The 19165-nt window shown below is 43.0% G+C and overlaps 3 protein-coding genes and 2 non-coding genes across 36 annotated transcripts in view; 1 reads left to right on the plus strand and 4 right to left on the minus strand.

The window, feature by feature from the left end:
• Positions 1-2122, minus strand: part of clasp1a (cytoplasmic linker associated protein 1a) — an 85542-nt gene extending 83420 nt beyond the window's left edge. For 7 of the 30 annotated variants that reach the window (XM_035651151.2, XM_047337014.1, XM_035651156.2 and 4 more), the window contains exon 1: positions 1737-2120. The gene's annotated coding sequence lies outside the window, so the exon portion shown is untranslated. Of the gene's footprint in view, positions 1-1736 lie in introns of all 30 variants that reach the window. The other 23 variants (XM_035651149.2, XM_035651150.2, XM_035651159.2 and 20 more) reach the window with 9 other exon arrangements.
• A 982-nt stretch (positions 2123-3104) lies between these two features.
• Positions 3105-6553, minus strand: nifk (nucleolar protein interacting with the FHA domain of MKI67). The gene is made up of 6 exons (XM_035651178.2): positions 6310-6553; positions 5688-5816; positions 5088-5196; positions 4319-4530; positions 4027-4089; positions 3105-3758 (listed from the first exon to the last, which is right to left on the minus strand). The coding sequence occupies exons 1-6, from the start codon at positions 6436-6438 to the stop codon at positions 3552-3554; spliced, it is 849 nt and encodes a 282-aa protein (XP_035507071.1). The 5' UTR covers positions 6439-6553; the 3' UTR covers positions 3105-3551.
• On the minus strand, positions 3858-3988 carry LOC118283238. Its single transcript, XR_004784463.1, has one exon. It is a non-coding gene; the product is annotated as a small nucleolar RNA ACA64 (small nucleolar RNA).
• Positions 5320-5451, minus strand: LOC118283239. The gene has a single exon (XR_004784464.1). It is a non-coding gene; the product is annotated as a small nucleolar RNA ACA64 (small nucleolar RNA).
• A 2201-nt stretch (positions 6554-8754) lies between the features above and the next one.
• On the plus strand, positions 8755-18268 carry si:dkey-219c10.4 (high affinity cGMP-specific 3',5'-cyclic phosphodiesterase 9A). 3 transcript variants are annotated; one of them, XM_047337473.1, is made up of 15 exons: positions 8755-8898; positions 10461-10622; positions 10710-10761; positions 10916-11018; positions 11794-11936; positions 12028-12087; positions 13281-13458; positions 14017-14139; positions 14308-14400; positions 14488-14555; positions 14642-14744; positions 16804-16908; positions 17166-17312; positions 17427-17664; positions 17757-18268. In XM_047337473.1, the coding sequence occupies exons 1-14, from the start codon at positions 8811-8813 to the stop codon at positions 17631-17633; spliced, it is 1632 nt and encodes a 543-aa protein (XP_047193429.1). In that variant the 5' UTR covers positions 8755-8810; the 3' UTR covers positions 17634-17664; positions 17757-18268. The 3 variants fall into 3 exon arrangements, with proteins under 3 accessions (XP_047193429.1, XP_047193430.1, XP_047193431.1); XM_047337474.1 differs by having other exon boundaries at positions 10461-10610; XM_047337475.1 differs by lacking the exons at positions 8755-8898; positions 10461-10622 and having other exon boundaries at positions 10744-10761; positions 10855-11018.
• Positions 18269-19165: the final 897 nt, after the last annotated feature.

The following is a 19165-nucleotide window of genomic DNA, read 5'->3' on the forward strand; positions in this document are numbered from 1 at the left end:
AGCTTCAGGAGCAACTCAAAAAATTGTAAAATGACTCAAGCATGTCACTGCAGTTAGTTTATTAGATCCAGTTCCAGTCTGTCCGATTATATACTGGGGACGGCTCCTTCCCATTAAAACCTGAATGGCAAGATATGGACCAGATTCACTGGACTGCCCTCCTCGGTCTCATGCTGTGCAAAGTACTTTCTCCTTATTAATGAAATTATGCCATGTCAATAAATAACGTCCCACTTTGTACTGATGATCTACGGTAGCAGCAGGTACATCAGTGAATATACTGGTTAGTTTATTCAACAGGGACAATGCAGACAGACACTGACACGCGGGGAGACGCAGCTCCTGAGCTCGTCTGGTGTGTGTGTGTGTGTGTGTGTGTGTGTGTGTGTGTGTGTGTGTGTGTGCGTGTAGTGCTGCAACCAACGATTATTTTCATTATCGATTCATATATACAATCGGGTTTTTTTCGATTAATCGATTAGTTGTTTGGTCCATAAAATATCATAAAATGGTGAACAATGTCGATCGTGTTTCGTGGCATTGTTTTGTTTTGTCCACACACCAAAGAAAGCAGAAAATATTCACATTTAAGAAGCTGAAATCAGAGTATTTTGACTCACTTTTTAATAAAAACAACTTGAACCAATTTAACAATTTTTCAAAACAGTTGGCGATTCATTTAGCAGTCGATAACTACTCGATTGATCGATTAACTATTGCAGCCTTCTGTGTGTGAGAGATCCATTTCAGCACTAACATAATGGTATATCATAATGAGGCTCTGTAAGGCTAAATTGAAGGGACTCATAACGTGTAAACAACATGTTATTGTTGCAGAAACATTAAAAAAATATATATAGTGTAATTATCACCTTTGTTCAGCAGACCTTTGACAGGCCACCCAGCCTCATCACACTGTTTTGCTTGGTCTCACACACACACACACACAGACACACAAACAACACACTCACACACACACACACACACACACACACACACTCACTCACTCACTCACTCACTCACTCACACACTCACACACTCACACACACACTCACACACACACACACACACACACACACACACACACAGACACACAAACAACACACTCACACACACACCACAACTCACTCACTCACTCACTCACACACTCACTCACTCACTCACACACTCACTCACTCACTCACACACTCACACTCACTCACTCACTCACACACACACACACACACTCACTCACTCACTCACTCACTCACACACTCACACACTCACTCACACACACACACACACACACACACACACACACACACACACAACCACACAGACACACACCCAAACAACACACACACACACACACACACACACACCTTTGCTTTTGTGCAAGGCTAGCCGAACTGCAGCTAGCTCGGAGCCTGCCCATCACTCCCTGACACCGGCGACGTGAAACAAAGCCCCCCCCCGCCTCCTCCCTCCTCCTCCTCCTCCTCCCCCTCTGTATTTCACCTCCGCGGCCACGGAACACCGCCCGTCTCCTCTCCCCCTCACTACGTGGACTAACCTGTCTGGTCTTCTCTCCGCTCTCCCGGACACAAGGGGGGGGGGGGGGGGGGCAGGAGCTAAAGCTAACCTCTGGCGGAGCCCTCCCTTCCTCTCAATGGGAACGTCCGTTCGCAGACAGACAGGCGGCACAAAGACACGACGGGGCGAGGACGAGTCTCCACGTCCCCCGTGTCTCTACTCACCATATCCCGCTCGAACGTGGCAGCTGCCCTCCGACACACAGCTCGTGTTTCCAGCTGTGAATGTTGGAAGTGTGCGGCCTCAGAGCTCCGGTGTCTTTCTCTTTCTCTCTCTCTCTCTCTCTCTCTCACTCACTCTCTCCACCCGGAATGCTGCCTGCAGGACAAGAATGGGCCGTCGCGCGCATGCGCAGTGGGTCCAGGGATGATGTTGGCACTTGGAAAACTGTCGCATGGCAATTCGAAAAAAAGAAAACCCCTGTTGATGTGCATCGCGTATAACTCGACGTGTGGCGACATCTGCTGGACACGTGGAGTCAGCGTCTTGAATTCACTTTGTCTGGCTCAACCATAAACTCGCAGTTTATTGATACACCGTCTGTAAAATAACTTGTTATAACACAAGGATGTTCATTCATTCATTTGATATTAAAATATGTGTAATGTCAAAATAAAAGAATGGCGCAAAATCCACAAACCTGGGGATTTTTTATCTATTCGTTTTTCGATATTGAAAAATTATATCACAAACATGGACATGAAAAAGGTCAAATAAAATGAACCCTTTTAGTATTTCAAATAGTTACATTTACATTAACATACAAATAAGAGGATATTTAAGGTAAAATAAAAAATGTTTTATCAAATTGTCTATTTTATATTGTATTGTGCTACTTTGTAATGGTTTGGAGTTTGACTATAATAAATTGCCTTTGCCAAGTATTTAACAAAAAACGTCTTCCTCGTCCCCATGACGTTTACATGAGTGTTCAATGTTTAACATTGTTTTTTCAGCGTCATTTTGCAGAATATCTTCAATCTTCTGCTCTGTGAACTGGCATCAATGATGATTCATCTTTGCTTTGTATCCTCATTTCTGACGCCCTGCAGTACATACCTGCTCATATCCATTCTTCTTATTTTCAGTATCAATGTCTCACTGTCTTTACTTCATAAAAACCCCTAAGGATTAAAATACTATTCATATACCTTAATTGACCATTTTACTGTCAATGGTCTACTTTTTATTACCTACCTATATGGAGGATTAATTATATAGGAGTCAAAGCTGCAATACCTTTCATTTGGTTGTGGGGGGGAAAAATAGTTAATTTCACTGAGTCACTGAAGGCAACTACTTACAATCCCAATGTAAGTGAGTGGCACTCAAACCTGTCGGTGCAGCAAAATCACAGACAATATTACTGTCTTGAAAGATGGTATGGTTGTATTCAAGTGTCCCATCAGCCATGACTGTGACAGACATTTTACTTTTTAGACATGAGTTTCATTAAAATGTCTTCAGTATTTTACTGCCGGTGTGCATGCGTGTTTTTTTATCTTCCAGTGTACTGAAGATACTGTCAGGGGAACTATTCTGACGTCGTTTATTATTAAAGACCATAACATTAATAAATTCCACCAGCCTTTTAAACAAGTGTGGTTATGGAGCACAACACAGTGTTGCTTCTTCTTATATACATCAACACTTAGAGCCTGGTACTGCAAATGAAACAACTGCTCAAAGACAGACGCAACCTTTGTCAAACACATACAGGAAAAGCTTTTGACCCATTAATCGGGCTCATGATGATGATTTTCGTGAACAGCGCTCACGATGCTCACCATCTACCCACAATTACAGTGAACTCTGTCGTAAGAGATTCTCTCTACATTGTAATGGGATTTCAACACACAGAAAGACACCTATTCGTGAGCACAGTTCAACGTTGTCCTCGTCACTCTCAAATACATTATCTTTAACGTGTGCCATCTCAGCTCTCGCAGCTCAAGTCCACTATGAGACAGTGAGGGCTTTCACTTCTCCTCTGTGGCCTCCTCGGAGGCTTCTTCGCCCTCCAACTCCTCGTCCTGTCCACAGTCTTCCTCCTCCTCTGAGGAGCACTCTTCGTCTTTCTCTACATCTGGGATCTTAATGACAATCTCGTCGTCCACATCGTCGTCGCCGATCACCATGGACTTCCTCCTCTCCAGGAGGGAGGGGGTGCAGAACGGTGTGGTGTCCTGCAGTGGAAAAGAGAAGTTTATCAGCCCACACACGACCAATGTGGTGCTATGATGATTTATGATTTATCTGGTTTCAAGTTTTCCCTTTGTTTTTTGGTATGTTGGTACATGGGTTTTATCACGCGGCCACCAAAAGACACACGCAATAAGCTTAATGCACCACAGTACTATGGGCACAGTTATCTGACCGCAGGCCACTGATACACCTGGGGTCATTTTCAGTCTGTGCCAAAATGAAATGGCATTTCACTAGTGTTGGCCTTACGTCGCTACATGTTGACGCGTCCATGGAGTCGGATGACTTTTTCTTCAGAGGCACCTGGGAAGCCTGCAAAAGCAAAACGAGCACTAGAATTAACATGATGCAAACACAGCATGAGTCCACGGAGATCACCTCTAGTATGTTGAGCACATAAAAACCAACGCTCTGACTGGAAGAGGATTTTTCATGATTCACCTGATGTTTCTAGGTGATGAATCTTGCTTAAATTCTTAATCTGAAGCTCCACATGATCAGTGTTTACTATTTATCCAACACAAATACACATAACACTTACAAATCCGGGGAAGTCGTATTCGATGCCGTGTGCTGCCAGCCTCTTGCGGAGCTTCGTTTCTTTCCGCAGGAGTTTCCCCTTCATCTTCTCGAGCTGCTCGGCTGTGCGCTGCTTGTTGTAGCGTGCCACGGCAGGGTGTGAGGGTTTCTTAAATTCCCTTTCGGAGCCGACAAACATCTTCTCGTGCACTTTCTCTGGTGCCATCACATGACCTGTGGAAACAGGAAAAGGCAACAAGTGTAAAGGTTGGCATGGGCTGTGAAACTAAAACAGAAAATAATGGTTTTGTGGTAATATTTAATGTGAACATACCTTAATACTGACTATATGATAATTCTATTTGTATCAGTGGCACTCACATTTAGGGCTACAACTATTCTCGATTAAGTTTTTGGTCCATAAAATGGCAAAAACTGTCAATCGTGTTTCCCAAAATGACGTTTTTGTTTTGTCCACAAACCAAAGATATTCAGTTAACTGTCATAGAGGAGCAAAGTATAAAGAAAATATTCACATTTAAGAAGCTGAATATATAGAATTTTGACTTTTTCTTTAATTGAAACTATTTGAAAATATTGTCAAAATAGTTGGCGATTCGTTTAGCAGTCGATTACCCATGGATTACCTTTTACAGCACTACTTACATTAGGTTTTCTTTTATAATCTGCTTTAATCCGTGTGTGTGTGTCAGGTAGCGACAACATGACTTGTATCTTGGAAACAGAAATCGTGCTGGTCATTGACAGGCTCGGACATAAACAATACTCACATTTGATGAGTCTCTCTCCCATGAGGTAGTTGTTCATTGTCTCTGCGACAATTTTTGCCACTTCATCGCAGTCGAACTCTATGAACGCATAGCCTTTGCTCCCACCTGTCTGCGGATGGAACAGGCAGAAAACTGGTGAACATCACACGTCCGAGTTGTCTCATAGCACACGTTACGCTGGCTTACACAAAAACACTTTTCCATTTAATACACATTCCACATTTCCTCATGTTTCTGTTGGCACGTGGGTTTTATCACTGTGCAAATGAGCGAGCAGGCGATAAGCTTAAACGCACCAAAAATACTCTAGGATCAGTTGTCTGACCGCAGATCACGGTCACATCTGGGATCATTTTCAGTCTGAGCCAAACCGCCGGTGACAGAGGGAGAAGTATCAGCGAGATCGAGCTGAGCTGCCCAAATTTCCCCACTGTGGGCCCAATAAAGGTATATCTCATCTTCACCGACGGCACGGGTGTTTTATTAAAAGCCACGTTAGGAAAAGCCACAATCCTCTTTCATCAATTCTCCTCCCCGGTCGTCATGGGTACCTCAAAGTCCCATAAGACACATAAGATATGTGATTGTGTACCGCCTTACCTTCTTACTCCTGGACAGCCGCAGCCTCGACACCTTCCCGAACTGTCCGAAGTAAGACCTGAGCTGGGGCTCGAACAGCCCCTGCGGCAGGTGGCCCACATAGATCACTCCTGGGGTCAGAGGGCTCACCTGAGGAGGGGCACACAAAAGACGGGCTCTCACACGGTACGGTAACACGTGACATCTGTGAAGAAGAGCCAGAATCTGTCCTGCATTTCATTATACCTCCAGCCACGTGTTACACACCTGTGCACGCTACGACTGGCCCCCTGGACGACGGTTGATGCCGCGCTGGTCATCTGGTTCAAACTGCGATGCGCGACCCCACATGTATGCACGCGCTGCGTGACGCGCGCTAGCGCAGCTAGCCGGAGCGCAGCTAGCTTCACGGGTCTCCGTGTTACGCACTTATCAGACGCAGGCGAGTCGCCATTTTAATTAGCTAACTGCTAAAACACTGGTCCGTGTGGAAACACTGGCGCTATGGGCGCCGTGTGTTACCTGTAGCTGCCTAAATGGCAGTTCTCGACCATGACACAAACTGTATCGTTGGGCTAACTAAGTTTTTTTTTTTAATCGCTCCACGTTTGTCGGGTTTTTTTTTTTCTTCCTCTCGACCCACCTTGCCCGATTTGTTCTTCTTCTTCTTCACCTCCTGGACCTTCTTCTTGAACTCGGTCTCTTGCTTGGGGTTCAGCGCCAGCAGCTGCTTGGCGGGCTGGGCCGCCGTCTCCGCTGTACTCTCGGTCATTTCACTTAATCAGAGACATCGGCGGACACGTTACCAGTAGAAAGACAGAGGGGCAGCACGACTCTCCGCTAACTTGACACCACGTTGGACTGGTCTTCCGGTTGCACACGCGGTGACCGCTCAACGAAAGAAAGCCGCGCGGGGGGAAGGTTCGCCTGAGCGTCATCTACAGCCGTGCACCCGCCACAGCGCCATCTAACGGCGCGGAGAGGGAATGTCCTGTCAACAGCAGTAGTAAGGTGGTGGACTTTATAACGCAAATACCTTTAATTTCTCTAATCCCTTATTTTATTTATTGTGATATCCCAGACAGCAATTTGTCCTCTGGCCCAGTATATACTTGGCTCCTCGTCCGGCCAGTCCACTCCCACGGGCCAAGGATCCCAAGAAGAACCACAAACATGTATTTAGAATAATTTTGCAACTTTTGGGATGTGAAGTTCCCCTCTGGGAATCTATCACGTCTTTTGATAATAATGATGATATTAAAGTAGTATCAGATGCTCAATAGTTATCAGATAATTGTTCAAATGAGGAAATTCACTTGAGATTTTTTTTCTGCAAGTGGTGTAAATGAGCTTCCATATATGACAAATCAAATTCTAATAAATAACTTGGTGGTACTTTAAATTAATAATTTCTACTGCTATAGGGAATAAAATGTCACAGTCCAGGGGAAGTAAAAAGGAAGGAGGGTCAGAAGAGGAGGTGGAGAGAATAATAACAAGGGGGTGCAGTGTTATCCAGTCAAATAATGAGGTGAGACATTAAATACATATCAGTGGTGCACGCTGTGTAGACAGTGGTTCCAAATTCATGACAAGAACTCAAGCACTGCAGTACCCTCGACTTTAAAGCTACAGTGTGTAATATTTAGTATTCACAGAAATTGAATATATTATATATAACTAGGTGTTCGTATATGTATATGTATATGTTCTTTTGTCAACTTTGAATGAGTTGAATTTAATAACATTAGACCCGGCCTCCGTGTAAATCGCCATGTTTGCTGTGTCGTGTTGTGCTGCATTCCAGTTCCACTGCAACTCGGGGGGTCGAAAAAAAAAAAACACCACCCTGACTTCTGGGGTCCGGGGTCCGAGTTTCGAGCGGCTCCGATGTATAAGGAATGCAGCATTAATTACGGTTGCAGAAAACGGTCCAGAATACGTTGCATCCGCGTTGAATTTCCTGCGCTGTGGGAAACCGGAAATGGATTCGGCGGCGCACCACCATAAAATGTCCCCTGTCGGATGCTCATCAACACAGACACCAGGAAGCACAAACAGAGAGCAGCAACATAATAACTGTCATGGAATTTCGGTCCTCTCCTGAGAAACTGAAAAGATGAGCGTTCTCAGGCACTATGCAAGGTCATCTTATCTGTGGCAGGCCGAGGCAGTCGGTGGGTACCTGAAGGCTGTGTCATAGTCGCAGTATTTGTGCAAGACACATAGTGGTAAATACAGAGTGTTACTATGGAGATGGGTGGATGAATTAATAACCTTAGACACCAGGGGAAATATAGTTTCATCTCAATTATATTTGAACGATTCAAATTTGTTCAAGACATTTATGGGGTGATTTCAGCATTCTATTCTTGTATTATAAATATCAGCATTACAACAGAGTGCATCATTTTTGTATTTGCAAGATACCTACATACTAAATGCTGTTGTTGTTAGAGGCTGGAAAGTATGTATGTATATATGTATTAGTGTGTCATAATTAATTATTATCTACCTTTACATTTTCACAATGCACACTTCACATATATGTAGTAAGGTGTTTATAATGCAAATAGCTTTTAATTTCTTTAATCCCTTATTTTATTTATTGTGATATCCCATACAGCAATTTGGGAGGGGGGGGGGATCTTCTGGCCCAGTATATACTTGGCTCCTCGGCCCAAGTCTGGCCAGTCCACTCCCACGGGCCAAGGATCCCTAGAAGAACCAAAAACAATTTTGCAACTTTTGGGATGTGAATTTCCCCTCTGGGAATCTATTGCATATTTTAATAATAATGATGATATAATAGAAATATGAGATGCTTAATAGTAATCAGATAATTGTTCAAATGAGGAAATTCACTTGAAATTTTTTCTACACGTGGTGTAAATGAGCTTCCATATTGAACAAATCAAATTTTAATATATAACTGGGTGATACTTTAAATTAATAATTTCTACTGCTACAGGGAAAAAAATTTCACAGTCCAGGGGAAGTAAAAAGGAAGGAGGGTCAGGAGAGGAGGTGGAGAGAATAATAACAAGGGGGTGGAGTGTTATCCAGTCAAATAATGAGGTGAGGCAGACATTAAATACAGATCAGTGGTGCACGCTGTGTAGACAGTGGTTCCAAATTCATGACATGGCAACAAAAATCCTCTATTTCACGGTGAACGGGAGACCAGAGCAGGCTGAGTTCCCGGTGGATTGCCCTGCCCAGGATGTTAAAGGTAGGAGCGGAAAAACAGTTCACATATCTCTTTAGAAAAGTATTTCATGGTCTTTGTGGTATGTCGGACAGAACCCATATCCACACGTATCCAGGTGTCAATATCTGCTACTGTGATATGATCCATTTCTTTAATTGAGAGGCAGCCACGGCAAACGTCTTCCACGCTACCTGTGATTTTCAACTAATTGAAAGAAGGCAAATATAATTTCTGGTCTGTCATTTTATACAAATCATCATTTCTTATGGACAGGATTAATCAGGGACAGACAAACATTCTTAACAGCTCAAAGACTCCTGATGAATACATGGGGTTTACATTCACAGATCAGTCGTCACACAAGCACAGGAGAGAACTGCGTTGGTGTCGTGCAGCTTGTCTGAACCGCAGACAGCGATACAGCTGCCACTGACAGCTCCTCACTTGTCACATTGAGTTGTTCTTTATATATGTTCTCATTCAAGTGGTGAGGCGGGCAAAGGAAAGCAATGTACACCGTCTTGTACAGTATGTGATCAAAGTTGTGTCCCAGTGTTAGGGAGTTTGTGGTCTGGCAGTGGTGGAGGAAGTGGTGAAGTAAAGGAACATGCAATTCAAGTGTCAAATTTAAAGTGCAGCAAAATTACTCCTAAGACTGTTTTAATGATATAACGGTAAACTATTATTACTCATGCATTAACGTCTTTGTGGCATTTTACTGTTGAAGTGAAATGGAGCTAATTCTTATTTTCACAAGGATCAATCTGCTGATTATTTCCCCAATTAGCAGATAAATTGTTCTGTTTGTAAAAACTTGAATAAACTTGATGAAATCTGCCTAATATTACCCAAAGTAACAGACACCCTGACACTGCTGGTTTGATACAATTAATAGAAATGATTACAAGACAAAGGCATAAATCCCCACGTTCTACGAGCTTGAATGGACAGCTGTTTGAAAACTTTATTGAAACTAAGGATAAAATGGTTATTACAGTCTGAGAACAAATATTTTTTCCCAACAATTATATTTAATGCAACAGCTTGTGTTAAGCATTTTGTGTTTTTAAAACTTTAGTTTGATCATGTCGAACCAAATAATGATGATGATATATGATGAATGATAATAAAATATATTATAATAACATAAAGTTAGGTGAATGAGTTTTTCCTCTACATCCAAGAACACTATTGATTGGGTTTTTAAATGATTTGATTGTAAATTGAACACACATACGAAGTAAAAGTAAGCTGCTTCGACTGTGTTCCTTAAAATTACAGTTCCATGTGATGCCCTCAATCACTGTTACTTCACTGAAAATCAACCAAGATGGTTTGACGGGGAAAAAAATGGTATTCACAATTTAAATATCAAACCTTTTATAATAAGTGCCTTATTAAAGTGCCATGTTAAAATGTGGTACCCTCACTAAAAGCATGACAAAAAAAGCTGAAGGAGCTCTTAAAGCATTTTCTTGTGCTTTCAACCACACCAAGTGGTCTTCCTCAGAAGCACAAAAAAAAACCCCTTCAAATATTTAATGAGGGGATCGTGTGAAATAAATGCGGAACTGTTCTTCCAGATCTTTTCCGCTCCGCAGCCGAGGCCGGGCCTCACGACATCCTGAAGCTGTACAATCCCAAAGGCAACATCATCAACATCTCGCCGGGTCTCGAGCCCAACAGTCCAACCTCCTGCTACAAGCTGGAGGTGGTGGCCGCTGACTGCAACAGTGAGCCGCTAGGTAGCTTGACCTTTGAACCATGGGAATCGCACTGCTTGGATATATTCCAAAACTGTCGACAGTCTCCCTCTTCTCTTGGCATTTCAGGTGTGGAGCTTGCTGGTGCACTAGGATTCGACCTCTCATCCATGGAGAAAAGGTAGGCAGGGTGGGAAATCATAGAAACAGAATATAGGTTATGATGTCCATAGGATCTAGTTAAAAGTTAAAAACAGTTTTTGTGAATGGTCAGATATTTGGCCTTTGGGTGTAGCACTGTGAACACGGAGCACACTGATGGCGTGTGACTTCAGACTGCAGGGCCTGGAGAAGAAGATCCTGATCGAGGCCAGTGAGACTCCTGCAGTCGTGTATGAGCTGAAGAAACAAGTGGATTCATTCCGGGAAAAACTAGAGGTACGGCCAAAGTGTACTGTGGCTTTAGAGCTGCTCATGATATGTGTGGAAAGGAACGCATCAAAATAATACAATGGCATGATTACGCCAACTGTCAGAAAAGGGCGTTCTCACATTTTAGGGGTGTTTGATTTATTTGGAATTTAAAACTGTACTCGTCAGTGATTTATTCTAACAATTGCTCAAATGACAATGATAAGTGTCCCAATATTTTTGTTTATGGCCCGAAATTCAATAAATCCATTGCTACACATGGCGAGCACCGAGCGAAAAACACAAAGTTACCGACCTGCTGGAGCGTGCAGCTACTAAAGGTTTTGTCTCAGGAGCTGGTGGAGATCCAAACGCCGTTAAAGGTTGAGTGAATGTTAGACTTAGATCCGTTAAATGGCTACAAAAATGGATTATGATTCATTGACAAATCTACTCGAGATCCCATGAGTCCACAACTGTCCGTGACTGTTGTGATGTGGGTCCTGCAGGAATTTTGATGTTCACACTCTCCAGCTCGTCACCCATGATGTGAAGAGGGGGAGGTGGGATCTTCCTGGTCCTCCTCATAGTGCGATCATGAGGCTGACACTTGCGGTTTTAAGTGAAATGTCATCAGTTGGTCATTGTGTTGTCATTGTTGCTACCTTCTTATCGAGCTTGTGGCCACAACGCTGGACGTTGTGTGGATGATGAGCCTGTAATAAGGCCCTTCTTCTCATCGGTGCAGTAAAAATGATGTTCATGATATTTTGTCATTCATTTTGGATTGACTCCTTTTCAGAGTGTGGAGCACCTGAGCTGGCTTGGACTCTTTAAAGACCTGTCAGAGGGAACTCACAAGCCCTCGCCCTTCTACCACAAGAGAACCCTGCGGAAAACCAGGGAGGAGTGTGAGCACGTGCGGGAAAAGTTCCTTCAAATGAGGTAAACGGACAGGCCCCCAAAACTATGATGTGTCCTACGTTGTGTTTGTAACACTATCGTTGTCATTAATGGTTACGTCGTCGCCCTGCAGCTCCCTGGAGGTTTCAGAAGAAGTGAGGCAGTACTTAAAGACCCCGACCTTTGATAACTGGTGAGTGAAACCTGAACATCAGGATCCTAAAGGTGGTGGAGACGTTTTAACATCACCTGCAGCGCCATTATTCATCACCGTGAGGTGCCGGCCGTCTGTGCACCGGCGAGAGCACAGGCAAACAACCGGTGCGCCTGTTTCCCCCGTGTACAGACGCTGAGGCAGATGGTCGGCTAATGGCGGCCGCGGCCAGCCAGCACCTCTGACGCATTTCGAATGAGGATCGGAGCCCTCGCCCTTTTCTCTTACACACATTAGCACGCTCATCTCAATATGAATGGGACCGTGGAGCGCTCGCAAATCAAAAGAGGGTCTTCATAAAAGGCTTAATCAACCCACCCCGTTCGAAGTGGGCTTCAAGGAGAGAGAGTGCACTCTCCATTCACTGGGGCTTGTTCAGCGTTTTATTTGTCCCATTCATTTGCTTTTAAACCAAACCCACGACGACGGAGGTGGATAGATATGAGAACGGTGCGCAGGCTGAGACCAAGAACTTGTGGAATCACATTATCATAATAAATGTAATAATAATAAAGGGGATTCTTTCATATTGTACAATATAGAAACATATTTCTTGTGTATGTCTTCCTGATAATGAACACATATACATGTGAGCAAGAAATGAGCTCAGAGGAATATGCTGAATAATATATCTAGCTTTGGACAACACTTGCTATCAATTGTTTTGTGAGATGCCTTCATTAACGCATTAAGGTTTTTAATTCATCCGCATTAAAATTGCAACCACTGTCGACTTTTTCTTAACAGCCTATTGGTTCTGTTTGAAGTGAAACATACTGTAAAGATTCTGCCACAACCGCACTTTAGAGAGGTCATGCAATTTTAAATAAACTACATCATATCGAAGGATATATTAAAAAAAATTTCCCAAAATGTCCCAGGTATCAGCTTATCTGGCTTGATTTGAATAGAACGCGGGCAAGGAAGAGAGATGAAAGCGGATGCGGTGGGTCATGTGGTGAGACGCTACAAAGAGCTGAGACACCCCTTTACCTGCTTTTCAACCTTTTTTATACTCGCTTTCATTTCAGACAAGTGCGTAGTGAGCGCATTTGATCTAAGCTCAACACATTGAAAACCCTTCATCACTCAAAGAGAAAGACACTCTCTGTCCTGGTGTTGTATTTTGTGTGTGTGTGTGTGTGTGTGTGTGTGTGTGTGTGTGTGTGCAGGCAGTGGGAGGACGCAGAGATCATGGTGCTCCTGCAGGTCATGTACACAGATTTGGATTTCAACGCCACGTTCAACATTGAGCCCGAGGTATTGCAACAGTTTCTGTTCGAGGTCTACCGAAGATACAACAACATCCCCTTTCACAACTTCAAACACTGCTTCTGTGTTACCCAGATGGTAAGTGTGTGTTCGTCTGTGTGCGTTTGTGTGTGTGTTTTATCAGGGCAAATCATGGAGAGCCCAGTTGTGTCTGTAATTATGAAATAGTGCAATCATGATGGCTAATTGGTGAAGGACATCTTGCCCTCAGGGCAGACAGAAGTTAATGGGGAACGGGCTGCATTTATCTAGCACTCTGCTAGTAACACAACCATACAGTGCTTCTATATATAGTACACACACTGATGAGGGGGCAATTTAGGGCTCAGTGTCTGGCCCAAGGACACATTGACACGGGGACGACCCTGTGTCCATCCCGAGCCCCTGGACAAGTCTGTCTGGTCAGCGGAGTATTTAGAATAGAGTCACTCTCCAGTCATCCCCAGTTCCAGCTGGTATCAGGACAAAGACCCAATGAGACTGCTGAATTCTCTCTGTCCAGAACCGACTACCTGGTAGGTAAATGTGCTTATAGCAAGGTGGACCAAAGGAAATCACTGAATGCAGCTTAAATCTTTTCATAAGAGTAGATGGCGTTCCCATCCTGTGCTCCGCTGTGTGTTTATCTCTGAACAGATGTACGGTCTGATCTGGCTGACCGACCTCAGGAGCAAAATGGACGGCATCGACCTGCTGATCATGCTGACCTCTGCAGTGTGCCACGACCTCGACCACACAGGGTACAACAATGCCTATCAGGTGTGAAAATAGAACTCCACCTTTCCATGAAATGTGTGGGAAAAAGTTGTCAGTGCATCCTGGTGGACATATCATGTAATGGAGATACGGTCCCTGATGTACCTAAATTAACAATGTTGAATTCTAATCAAAAGCACCAAATTGACCTCTGACCTTTTTCCATTTCAGATCAACGCCAGAACCGAACTAGCTCTTCGCTACAATGACATCTCTCCGCTGGAGAACCATCACTGTGCTGTAGCTTTTGAGCTACTGGAGAAGGTATTGAGGAAAACTCTTTGTCTAAGTTGCCGTAAATCAAACGTTTTAGTTTAACAAAAAAAGACACAAGGATTGTCTGTTGTGCAGACAGAGTGCAACATCTTCAGAAATCTGTCCATGGATCAATACAAACGGATAAGGGAGGGAATCATCAAGTAAGATCGTGCACATTTTCTCACGTTATTTCCTCACGATGACTCGACAATACGCAGAACGCTTTCCTTTTCCGTTGTCATCGCAGATGCATTCTGGCCACTGACATGACGAGACACAATGACATTCTCAACAAGTTCAAGTCCATCCTGCCTTCCTTCGACTTCACCAACACGGACCACAAAGACGTGGTAAGGGGACAGCAGGCGTGAACACAACAGAACTCGACACTGTGGCAACGTGATCAATGGGCACAGGCATTAAGAATTTCATGCAACGTCATGTTTGGCAAGTGTCATCTTCTTTTGTATTTGAAAGAAAGTAAGAACAAAAGAATAAACTACTTTTTTACACAGTAATAGACAAAATAAGTTTGCCAAACTGACTTTTATTTGATTGAATCTTTAATTCTTACGTTAGGCAAGGCAAGGCAAGGCAAGTGTATTTGTATAGCACATTTCAACAACAAGGCAATTCAAAGTGCTTCACATAAAACATTACAAGCGTTGGGAAGAAACACATAAAATCACATTAAAAAACAATAATTGAAAGAGAAAATGAAAACATGTTAAAGTAGAATTAGACAGGTGTTAAAGTTACAGTGCAGTAAAAAGAAATGCAAAGATAGTTTATGTACTGAAAGGCAGAGGCAGACAGAAAAGTCTTCAGTCTTGATGTAAAGGAACTGAGAGTCGCAGCTGTCCTGCAGTTTTCTACAGTTTGTTCCAGATATGTGGAGCATAGAAACTGAACGCTGCCTCTCCATGTTTAGTTCTGACTCTGGAGACAGAGAGCAGACGTGTCCCAGACGACCGGAGACGTCACAGCAAAGCAGAAGATCAGAAATGTATTTTGGCCCTAAACCTTGCGGTGCTTTGTAAACCAACAGTAGTATTTTGAAGTCAATTCTTTGACAAACAGGAAGCCAGTTTAAAGATCGGAGGACTGGAGTGATATGATCTACTTCTTTGGTCTTGGTGAGGACTCGAGCAGCTGCGGTCTGAATTCACTGCAGCTGTCTGATGACTTTTTAGGAAGACCTGCGAGGACATCATTTTCATGGGATTGTTGAAGTTCAGGTCTGAGTCCATGACTACGCCCGGATTTCCGGCTTGTTCTGTGGTTCTTAACATTACCGTTTGAAGCTGGGTGCTAACTTTAGATCGCTGATCCTTGGCTCCGAAAAAAACACTTATGTCTGTTTTCTCTTTGTTTATTTGAAGAAAATGCTGATGCATCCAGTCCTTGATTTCCTCAATGCATTTACTTAGTGCTTGTATTGGACGATCGTCCCCAGGGGATATTGTTATATATTAGTCATCGTCGCATTAGAAATGCTGCAGTAAACGTAACTGAACACACTGGAACCACTCATCTGTGGGATTGTCACGTCTGTTTACCATATGAAGACACTGAGCATGTTTGAGTTGATGCAAATCAATGCATTATCATGTCCAGGCCAGCTGAGAGACAGCATCACATTTGCACAATGTGTAAACAGATTTTTTTCATACCATGAATTATTACTTCATTCATTTATATACAATGACATACAGAGATTGAGTTTGATTAAAAAAAAAATTGTATCATGTTTCTGTTGTATTTGTGTGAAATGTTTTCTCTCAACCCTGATCTATGCTATTATTATATTTAGGCTGGTATTTACTTTATGACATTGTCCTGTCCCATGACATACGTTAAAGGTGACATACGAAGCTCATATTCAGGTTCATACTTTAATTTGGGTTACCACTTGATAAGGTTTACATGCTCTAATGTTCAGAAAAGGCATCATTGTCTCATACTGCCAATTCCTGCAGCTCCTCTTTTCACCCTCTGTCTAAAACGCCTGGATTTCATTTAGCCCCGCCTCCCAATAAACACCAGTCTGCTCTGATTGGCCAGCCTGCCGAGTCTTTTGTGATTGGTCAACCGATTTCAAAATGTGTAGGAAATGTCACGGCCCCTCAGCAGAGAAGTGGAGATTCTCAGATTGCAGGTGGGGTTACCCCAAAGGGGTCCGACTGTGACATCACAGTGAGAGAGATATCTGAACCAGTTGTTCAGAGCCAAGCTGTCGGGTTTAACCAGCTCACAAGCACAGGGTGGTCTTATTTCCCAGTTTGTGGGCTGGCAGGCTCAACCGATACACACATTTATGTGCCAAACACAGAAAAGGTGATTTTGTCACCTTTAAAGACACTACGTAAAATGCAGTAAAATGTTGGTAACGTCTCCTTGTGTCTGCAGCTGATGATGATCCTCATCAAAGTGAGTGACATATCCAACGAGGCGCGGCCCATGGAGGTGGCCGAGCCCTGGCTGGACTGTCTTCTGCAGGAATTCTACAACCAGGTACTGCTTCCGACAGACTGCATGTAAAGACAAGACATGCAACAACGCCGTTACGGATTGTTTCCGTGTTTGCCTGTCATGATCCAATCTGAAAATCAATTGTGTGTATGTCATATTTATTGTAATTTCTAACCCTAATTTGAACCTAATTTTCTGAGGTGTGAATTGAAGTTGATTCAAATTATGGTTGATAAAAAATTAAATTAAAATAAAAACTGGTCCCATTAATCCCAGCAGTTCCATGTGTCTGTCCTCAGAGTGACGTGGAGAAACTAGAGGGTCTTCCAGTCACCCCCTTCATGGATCGGGACAAAGTAACAAAGCCTTCATCCCAAACAGGCTTCATCAGATTTGTCCTTCTGCCTCTCTTCATCGAACTGGCAAACCTCTTCCCCTGCCTGGAGGTCATTTATGTTAAAAATCAAACAAACAAATATATACATATATACTGTGTAGATCATTTTGGGGTATTGGTTGCTCTGGAAGATGTAGTCAATTGTTATTTTTTTGTTCTGCAGCAACACATTATCAACCCAGTCCGCAAGGCTCTTGACTACTACACAGAGATGGAGAAAGCTTTGGAGAGGGAGAAACAGATCCGAGCTCAGAGTGAGGTCGCAGCCAAGGGCAGGGACTCAGCCGTGGGCTCCCAGTGCACAGCTGAGAGCCACACGGAGGCTGGACCTGAGGCCCCCGAACCAGACGCACAGCAGAACCACAGCTGAGAGCCACACGGAGGCTGGACCTGAGGCCCCCGAACCAGACGCACAGCAGCACGTGTTGCACGATTGTGCAACTTGATATTGAATTAAGTTGAATGTGAACCGAGATAATTTGGACATTTACTTGTTTATTTACTGGGCTATAAGCACTGTATGCTGTTCTAAGCAGCTTGTGCTGTAGTTTTGGTGGATGCAGTATTAAATGACGTGAGGAAATTGAACTGATTTTGATTTATGATTCGACTGGATATTTTGTTTACAATTTTTAAAGAGTAATATCTTTTTATGTCAAAAGAGTATTTCCAGAGTGCAGAACAACATTTGGGAGTCATCTATTGTAAGTGTGACCATCTTTATACGTTATTAATCATGTAAGGTAAAGTATTGCCACAAATACTGTACAGTAATGCTCTTTTTCCAGCCATTATGATGTATAATACGAACACCCTGGAACCTGCTGGAACCTGGAGTCAACAAGTAAAAAAAATATGATACACTCAAATTTTACATTTCAATTCCTTTTCTTTTCTTCTTTTAGGAAATAATAAACAATATATTCAAAGGTGCATTGGTCAATTTGACAAATACACAACAGGGGATTATGATATGAAATAAATAATGACCATGTCTAACTGAGACTCGAATCTTTGCTCTCATTTTTCTTTCCATTTACAGCAGCTGCAAAGGACAACCTGGATGATAGATGTAGAAATGACAAACTGTAGAGTTGATTTTTAACGTTTGCACTGTTATTTCTATGACTGTCTGAACTTTGTGTTGGAGTCCAGACACTGACCTGTGGATCATTGTCCCCACGTCTACCTCAGATCCAGTGTGATCATGTGATTTTACTTCAAGTAACAGTCAGACATAGGCTTCACATCCAACATGCCTGATGCATGTCCAACTATTGCTGTGACTAGCACCAGCATCATAAATTGCAGCGAACTTAAAACTCACCTTAATAACGGACATTCGAAAAACACTATGACTGATAGGAACAAGTCCATTTTAATACCAAGCCTGAGTTTGGACGTCAAAAGGTGTAGAAGAGGCTACTGAACTGTAGGTGTCACTAAAGGTCCTGTGATGGGATGGACGTGACGATCACCACTGTCCATCACTCACACGACACCGACAGACAATCAGAGTGAAAGACAACAACGTGGCAGAAGCACCGAGACACTTCTTCTACATCTCTCGTGTGTAATTGACCAGAACTGTCCTGGTCGCGTATGAGCAAACTTTACATTGATAATAGAATTATGTGTCCGCTTTAATGTACCAAGAATAACCTGTGCATGCTGAACTAGTTGCAGAATTTAAAGAAGTTTAAATAAATATGATGCAGCAAAATGTGGGCTATTTCTCACAGATAAATCACAGATATATATTTAGAGGGTTTTATGTCAGTTTCCATTTAACTCAGTGCTCCACACAATAAACACGTAAAGCTAGTGTTTACTTAATATCCTGACAGTGGATGGCTGCTTACAAGTCTTTGTGTTTTAATGTTTAAAAACCATATTGGTTAA

This window comes from Scophthalmus maximus, chromosome 14 (assembly GCF_022379125.1).
Source record: "Scophthalmus maximus strain ysfricsl-2021 chromosome 14, ASM2237912v1, whole genome shotgun sequence".
Taxonomy (NCBI): domain Eukaryota; kingdom Metazoa; phylum Chordata; class Actinopteri; order Pleuronectiformes; family Scophthalmidae; genus Scophthalmus; species Scophthalmus maximus.

Bases quoted from the DNA above. Each gene is read 5' to 3' on its own strand.
- nifk (XM_035651178.2), bottom strand. From the start codon at position 6,438: ATGACCGAGAGTACAGCGGAGACGGCGGCCCAGCCCGCCAAGCAGCTG. The intron at 5,197-5,687 runs GTAAGGCGGTAC...TTCCATCCGCAG, and splicing joins GGCTGTCCAGGAGTAAGAAG to ACAGGTGGGAGCAAAGGCTA. The intron at 4,090-4,318 runs GTAAGTGTTATG...TTGCTTTTGCAG, and splicing joins AATACGACTTCCCCGGATTT to GCTTCCCAGGTGCCTCTGAA.
- si:dkey-219c10.4 (XM_047337473.1), top strand. From the start codon at position 8,811: ATGGCAACAAAAATCCTCTATTTCACGGTGAACGGGAGACCAGAGCAG. The intron at 14,401-14,487 runs GTATTGAGGAAA...TCTGTTGTGCAG, and splicing joins CTTTTGAGCTACTGGAGAAG to ACAGAGTGCAACATCTTCAG. The intron at 14,556-14,641 runs GTAAGATCGTGC...TTGTCATCGCAG, and splicing joins ATAAGGGAGGGAATCATCAA to ATGCATTCTGGCCACTGACA.